We start from the raw sequence: 8,207 nt of genomic DNA, 5'->3' as shown, positions 1-8,207 counted from the left end.
TCAATGAACTATATTATTAATGAAACTCATATGTTTTCTTGCATAATTTATTGATTTATTTCACTTGCTACTTAAAACTAAAAATATACAATGCTTGAAGTCAATTTATTTCAATAGTTCCGATGTATACAATTGTAAGTATAAAACTTTAAAAATATTATTACAACAAATTACTCATGCAATAGCTAAAAATGGTAGACAAAATCTCATATTGTAAATAAAGTTAATTAAAAAATTAAACATAAAGAAAATAACAAAATTTTGAATTACAACTGTTTACATAGGAACCATTGATCTATTTAAAACATTTATAGCGGACATGGTTTAACCATGTGATAAGCATTTGCATAATTTATAGCTACACACTGCTCTTACGTGGGGGCAACCATGGCTCAACCTTTGGCCTTGTTGTACTATAAGGAGTGTATTGTCCAGTTGTCCCGGACATATTCTCTGTAAATGGCACCATCCATTTGTATTTAGGCCTGCTTGGGTCCTGAAATAATCAACTCTCAATTTGTACAAAATTACTTTAAAATAAATATTGATTGTGGCCACTATAAATTACAGTAATGCTTGTCAATAAAATAAAAACTTGTTACATTGAGGGCCGGTTTTAGCAAATCTGATGCCCTGGGCGAGATAATTTAGGCCCACCCTTTTTTGGGTGTTGGGAGAAATCTTCCACAGATAGTCTTATAGTCTGCAGGCACCACTTTATATCACATGCTGGCGCTTGCGGTGCCCCCTTTTAACCAACACCCTAACCAGTCGCCTAACCTGGACTTAGACTAACATCCCTACTGACTTACTTGACTTGACTCAAAGTCCTATGGCCCCATCGTAGGGCAGAGGGCGGCCACAGTGAGCCAGCCCAACTTGTTATATTGTAATATTTATTTGATACATGTGTGGTGTAAAAGAAAAGTTACATACCTCATGAGGTAGTAAATCTGTTTTATAATGAAGCCATCCAAACCATTCAGCGGGAACCTAAAAAGAAATATTAATAATAGTTTTGTTATGATATTTTCAAGTTATGATTGGTAATTTTCAAATTTGCAGAGGCATGAAATAATATTGTATATTTTCAATATTACTGTGAAATTCCACTGATTTAACACTTGTTGTATCTTATTTCATAAAGAGAATGAGAGGACAATATATATTGACAGTGGATAGCCACCTTCAGTTTTTATGAATGTTATTAGTTTTTAAAAAACTATACTGTACCTGACTACCATCATAATCCATGTTAAAGTTGTCAGAATATTCAACCCATCTGTTGCGACCGTAGAAGAAACGAGGATTCTGATAATATTTGTTCCCAAATTCATCTTGACCCACCAACACTCCGTCTTTCAAGTCATCTTGTCTGCAAAATTATGATCAAATGTAGTTATTAGCCAAGCTTTATGATTATTCTGTGGGAGTTCTATGGGATTACTGAATATGTTTTATTGTAATGTTTGTCGTCCTCACTTAGGAAAAACATAAGGTACAACTGTACAAGTACAACATGTTTTAAACTTAGATTCTTGGGTGTAAAGTACCATTATCCAGTCATTAAACGGACAATTATGTTATATGCATAGCTAATAAATTGGGAAATTGTTTTAAAAGAACGCACGCAAGTAACCTATTGTAAAAATTACATAATAAATTTGTATTTACCTGTACATTTTGTACAAAGATCCTCTTATTCCACCATTTTGTTTAATAATGGTGAAAAAATTGGCTATTTTATCGAGAGCTAGGTATTTTGCAAGGGACATCTTATATTAAATAGTATTTTTCTTGAAAATTTTGATGTATATTTACTTCCTCAAATGTCAGATGGCTGTCAAAAATAATTTTCTACCATTTTCTATGGCACGGTAAATTTTGGTAATTTTTATCATTTCATTACATGCAGATGACTTAAAGCTATAAAATGATTCCTTTAATGACGTGTCATGATTCGATTTTCATCTTAATGAACTCAACATAAAGTCATCGACCCATTTTGTTGTTTTTGAATAATGTTCAAAATCACAATGTGAAATCAGTTAAAATTAATTATATGCCAAAAATCTTTGCTTAAAGCGATTGTTTTCATTGTTCTTCACGAATTCTAAAATCTTTCGTATGTTACTGACCAGCTTTCTTGTTAAAAGTGTATCATATACTACATATAATATAAATAAAACACAGCATAGGTTTAAATACATAATTTATTACTATGGTACAACATGTTCTGAATGATTTGCCGATATCAATTTTATCCATGTACATATATTAAAATGTCAAAATAATACAACAAAATATACAAATGCGATAAACAGTTATCATACAAGATTTCCAAGTGTTGCTATTTTTATAAGAATTTTTACGTTAATATACAAATTTATGTAGGATCGATCCACGCTTGACTTACTGTTTTTACACATTTATAATATATATATATCGGCGGCTTGCGTATCTCCACCAAAATTTACTTATATTCACTTTATATCACGCAATATACGTAGACATTTTCAATTATTTTCTTTTATATAAACATAAAAAATAACAAATGTAGACTATGCACATTTTCATTCTGTATTTAATCTGTGTTCTTTATTAGGAGACAGTTGCCATATAAGAGGAAACGGTGTTAAACAGATTAAAATGACACCTTATAATATATAATATAACATATCAACCAACACTGATTGCGCATACATATATTTATTGTCTACATTTCATTCGTGTTTTGATTATATTCATATAAAAAATATGCTACTGGCTAGGGATGCACACTATAAGTTGATTTTACAGCTTATTAAGATTTTTAAATTCTTACATTGATTCCTATAGGACTTCAAAAGAACAATTTCATTCTGTGAATTCTAATAAAAAATTTAATATTTTTATTGTGACAAAAAAGCAACAACCATCAAATAGTTAAAAAGGTAACATAGATGAAGAATGTTAATTAAAAATCCAAATATTTGTTGAAGCCATTTCATAATTTCGTCTCTTCATATCTATGATACTCTTTCCCTAATAAGATTTAAAAAGAAAATAAATATATAAAGGAATAATATCGTGCATCCCAATTACCGGCCAATAATTTACATTAAAAAATCAACTTGTTATTACTATAGCAACTGTCTGAACACAATTTATATGATTTTATTTGGAAATAGACTGTGAATGTTTTGAAAATGCACCATTCTGTTTGTTGCATAACTTTATGTATGTATGTAGATGTATGCTAGCCGGGCTTTGCTTACAAGTCCATATTGACACTTCACTTTACTGCTTTGCTTCTCGGAGCTTAGTACTGTTACCTGCAGACAAACAATTACACTATCAAAATAGAATCAATAAAAAAACCATACTCTGTAAATCAGAGAAGTCTATGAGTATCTACATACTTATGGACATAACCAGAGACATGAGTGTAGATTTATCTTACTAATCCTACATTTTAGTCAACAGCCTATAAGAATGACTGAGCGTTGATTTTTGTTAATAATTATCATCATCAGCCTTTATCTGCCCACTGCTGGGTAATCACAATATTTTTTTTGTTAATTATAAACCTTGACACTCCAGGAGAAGAAAACAAATTGGATGACACGTCAGTCATCAAAATCTGTTCAATTATTTATGCTACAGGAGAATAGAAACCAATACAATTGACAGACATACTAAATTTGTATAGCAATGTACCTGGCTAGCTGTCGTCCTGCAGCGAGGTGAAGCGGTTGCCAAGCGCGAGGGGTGCGCGTGCACCGGTCCGCTGTGCGCCCGTGCCGCCGCCCGCGCCCGCGCCCGCCGTGCTCCAGCCGCCGGCACCACCGCGCTTAGCGCTCGCGCCCAGCACAGGGAAGTAATCGTCGTTGTGGATGTCCGGCGCATGCTTCTGTAACGCAACACCAACCACCTTACTTGAAACATCTTGTAACACCATGATGATATCAAAATATAAATGTCCATATCTTGGCCAGAGCTCATGGCAATGCAATGAATAATTGCAAACAATATTAGCAAATTAAAAATCTTTAAACAGTAGAATATCTGAATGTGTTAACATTTTAGTTATAAAAGTTAATCAGTTGTTGGAAACATCCACTATTATCAACCTGTGACTTTCAACTGAACTCAAAGATACAATAAATCGATAAATCAATAAGGACAAATATTTGGATAAGAATGCAAATTTTGTAAAGTACACCGCTAACATCATACTAATATTATAAATGCTAAAGTCTAGATGGATGGATGTTTGTTTGAAGGTATCTCTATTTTAAGCTTCTCGCGGAAGGTGACATGGGCGACAGCTAGTTTTAAATAAATCATGCATCACTCACGGCCTGATTCCTACGCATCATGGGTTCAACCTCTCGATTCCTAGGTGCAGGCGGCACGTAGATGTTGGCCTTCACCTCTTTCGGCTTCTCTTCCACTGGGGGTGGTGGTGGAGGTTGTTCCACTTCCACCTAAAACATTACTACTTTAGTCAAGTAACTAATCATTTACCCACTCATATATAACCCTTACCTTGAAGAATATTGAAAAAGATATAGTTTCTAATATTTGAAAATGTTTGTTTTCCAAGAACTCAGAAGTATGGTTACTGCACACCAGGTGCCCTTCCTCATTTGTCACCACTTGTAATAATAAGCCCTATGAATAACAAAAATCAACCCATCTGACAAAAAGAGTTGCATTTCATGAGAGATCTTAGAAGGTCTCATTTATTATGTAACTCTTTTCAACAGATAGGTCAAAATATGAAAATTTATCTTACTGGTTTGTTCCAAGGACCTTTGACCTTTCCGCTGTCAGGGGCTGAATCTTCCGCGGCCGAATCTCGTGATTCCGGAGCCACATTGCCTTGCAACACTTGAATCTTCAACCCTGTGTAGTCCTTCACTGGCTCTTCATATTCTTTCCATTCCTCCTCTTCCTATATACAAACATAACAATACATAACATATAATTAAAAACACAATATGCACAACAAGCAAAGTTATGTTTTTAGTATAATATTGTATAATACCAGACAAAGAAGAATAAACATGTTCAAACATGTCAAACTAAATTGCCTGATACTAAACTTACAGCAATGTTCTCTGCATAAGTCAGTGCAGTCTACCATGGATATGATATTTGTGATATTTTTGACGGTTTTATGACCCATGATATTTTTCTTGGTTATAAAAGTTAACTGTTAAACAAGCTTCTCGCTTATGGAGCTTTTCCATCAGGTGTGGACTATGACTCTAGCTTATCCTGATTCTAATGTCTTTCAGCTGGTATGTAGACATACTGTCAAATTACGACATTAAAATGTCCTTAGTTTAAATACATGCCTTATCATGACTTTGTACCAACATGTTGTAATGAAAGTGACTCAAGTCATTCTCAATCAACAATTATTAATTATTATTAACATATTTATTGTTAGAGTACTGCATATCTAAACAAAATAACTTTCATTATGTAATTATATGCCTAAGAATTAACAAACAATAATAGTTGGCCTTATAGAAACCTGTTAAAGCTAAATCTTTCAACTCTTAAAACTTTCATATAATTTCTTACCAATATTTTTATGCTACCATCAATTCCACATACAGAATATTGGTGTGAAGATGAATTCATTCCATGTTTCATCCGAGGAGTGTGTTCTTATAAGAAAATTATGGGAAGGGGAAATTAATTTGGCGACAGAGGAGACAGGGAAATATACTCTATCCCTTCCTAGCACATTTGCAGGAAATGTCAATGGGAAGTGATTGCTTCACTGTGGTGAATTCAGATGGCTTGATAGCTCACTTGATTGTTTAGTCCCAATAATTACTATCTCTAATAGTCTTAATTACAAAAAAGGTGCAGTATTTATGGATTTGATGAGTTTTTTTAATAAGAGAAGGGGCAAACAAGCAACGGGAACACCAAGGTATTGCAATGAACAAAAAGTGCTTACTTGCAATAATATTCAATTTAAACTGAATATGCACAGTTTACATTTAGCTTAACATGAGTAAATAGGTTAATGTAATCTATATCTTCCTTTGAATATATCAAATTAATCTAATGACATCAAATAACTGCACAAAAGAAAGTGTAGCTAAGCATTTTTATTACCATGATAGGGTAGATGGAGATATTGCTAATAACTTACTTTTACAGTTCATTTCATATGTATTTATTCTTTATCTTTGATGTATCCTCTATTATAACACATCTACAGTGAAATTTACACATCATCTTTGTTTGAAATGTCAATAGTGTCACATGTAATGTGCAGTTATTATTCATTATATTTAGTAGTCACAAAAGTACAAACTTAAAGTTAATATTCTATACAAACTAGGATTACAACTATGACATACGACATTATCGTTGTAAAATTGAGACGAAATAAGTCGGTCAAACTAAAGTTTTTTTCAATGAATGCTCATGGTGTCAAATATTTACAATAACTGTTCTCTTATTCCTTATCAACTTATAGACTAGTTGTTTTTAAAGATAGAAGCATGATAGGCATTAAAATAATGTTAACCCAACATTTCTGGTTCGTCGACAAAACCCGCCTGCACCATGGCAATTGACACTTATGTTCAAAATTTATACGATTACAGAGTGATTTTAAAGGAAACTTACCCCAGCTCTACCAGGTTCATCCCCTTCTTGTGCCGGTCGCTCTTTTTTTGGCCTTACATCCGATTTTTTTGTGTCTTCCAATTTTTTGGCTAATTCATCGGCAGTAGCAAACTTTTTGACTGATTTCGACTTTTTGCGATCTTTCTTAGCAAAGAAATCATCTAAGTCGGCCATTGCGTAATTTTATAATTGACTTAAAAGTTAATATGGTAATTACAATAATATTGGAACGAAAAAGGTGAAAATACTTGAATAATTCCAAGACAATTTTTGTGGCAAGCGTGGCCGACTGTCTGTTTCTTTTTTTTAATGGCAGTTAGTGTTGTCATCAAATAAATGCAATGTTAAAGGATAAGTAAAGGATTAAAGGATCTATAAGTTGATCAAAGCTATTCTAAAAGCTCTTCTTCAAATTTATTATTACTATGGTGTATTTAAATAAGTTTAAAGTACAAAACTTTTACAGCGTTTTGATAAATTTTCATAAATAACTTGGTAGTTTTTAAATCACAGTAATGGGTGGTAATGAGTAAACACATATTATAATACCGCGAATTTTAAGCTTAAAATTTACTTCATATACTATAGCTAAAGATTCTTTTGTATTTTCTCTTTCATCCTTCTTTAATTTTGAACAAGAAATTGTACCTAACTTGGTACATTTTTTTCAAAGTTAAAAAATTAAATAGGCTAAACATATAGGTATTTTTAAATTTAAATAAAATTATTGAACCGTTACATTCAAGCTAGAAATGCGAGAAAAAATCGTAAATTATTGACGATTTCAAATCCAAAGGATAGACAAACTCATAAATAAATAGAATTGATCTATTTAATATCAGGGTCTCTTATCAATGGATAAGCGGTTGTACCTATCGATAAAAGGGATCGCTCAATATATATTTATCTTATCTCCTTAATTTTACCTGCATGCTCAGTTACAACATTTTAGAAAAATAACTAAAAAATGTTGGGCACAATTTCAAGAGTTTCTAATCAATTTGGACGAAATGTGATGAAAAACTTTGTCAGAAATGGATCCCATGGAGGAGTTCCAGGAGAGGTAAGTGCTTTATACTCAATTACGTAATATACTCAGCAACTAAAATATTCGTTCATTCGCAGGGGTAATATGAGAGCTTTGCATCTGTATAAAAAGTATAAACTTAGTACGAAAAATAATTCAAAATCAAAAATTAAAATGATTTAAAATAGTTTCCATTCCATATTATGCATAGCAATGGCCAAGAGTCGAGGGTAGCCTTTAGCAGAAAATAGGTTCAGTTTAAATGATTTTGAATGCTATATTCATCAATTGAAAAAAAGGTTACGGGATGTAATTATTTTTTATTGTTTTTTTCAGAATTTGCCGTTTAATATCCACAACCGAACACGCCTCACATTTCATATGATGTGGTTTATTGGTTCCGGAATGTCAGCACCGTTCCTTCTTTTGTGGTACCAGCTATCTAAGAAATGAAGTGGTTAGTGGTTTTCTATTTATTAATATTTCATACTTGAATCGAAGTTACTCTTGTGAATAAACTAATATAAAACCGCTCTAG

The 8,207-nt window shown here is 32.4% G+C and overlaps 2 protein-coding genes across 2 annotated transcripts; both read right to left on the bottom strand.

The window, feature by feature from the left end:
* Positions 1-80: 80 nt before the first annotated feature.
* Positions 81-1,855, bottom strand: ND-B17.2 (NADH dehydrogenase (ubiquinone) B17.2 subunit). Its single transcript, XM_013320544.1, has 4 exons — positions 1,675-1,855; positions 1,234-1,375; positions 937-993; positions 81-496 (listed from the first exon to the last, which is right to left on the bottom strand). The coding sequence occupies exons 1-4, from the start codon at positions 1,773-1,775 to the stop codon at positions 359-361; spliced, it is 438 nt and encodes a 145-aa protein (XP_013175998.1). The 5' UTR covers positions 1,776-1,855; the 3' UTR covers positions 81-358.
* A 945-nt stretch (positions 1,856-2,800) lies between these two features.
* Positions 2,801-6,952, bottom strand: LOC106124816 (protein CDV3 homolog). Its single transcript, XM_013321794.1, has 5 exons — positions 6,643-6,952; positions 4,781-4,939; positions 4,341-4,469; positions 3,700-3,892; positions 2,801-3,314 (listed from the first exon to the last, which is right to left on the bottom strand). The coding sequence occupies exons 1-4, from the start codon at positions 6,814-6,816 to the stop codon at positions 3,704-3,706; spliced, it is 651 nt and encodes a 216-aa protein (XP_013177248.1). The 5' UTR covers positions 6,817-6,952; the 3' UTR covers positions 2,801-3,314; positions 3,700-3,703.
* Between the last annotated feature and the right edge of the window lie 1,255 nt (positions 6,953-8,207).

The sequence above is a fragment of the Papilio xuthus genome, unplaced genomic scaffold, assembly GCF_000836235.2.
Source record: "Papilio xuthus unplaced genomic scaffold, Pxut_1.1 DF825946.1, whole genome shotgun sequence".
NCBI lineage: Eukaryota > Metazoa > Arthropoda > Insecta > Lepidoptera > Papilionidae > Papilio > Papilio xuthus.
Note: the sequence above shows the minus strand (reverse complement) of the source record. Positions and strands in the feature narration are given on the sequence as shown.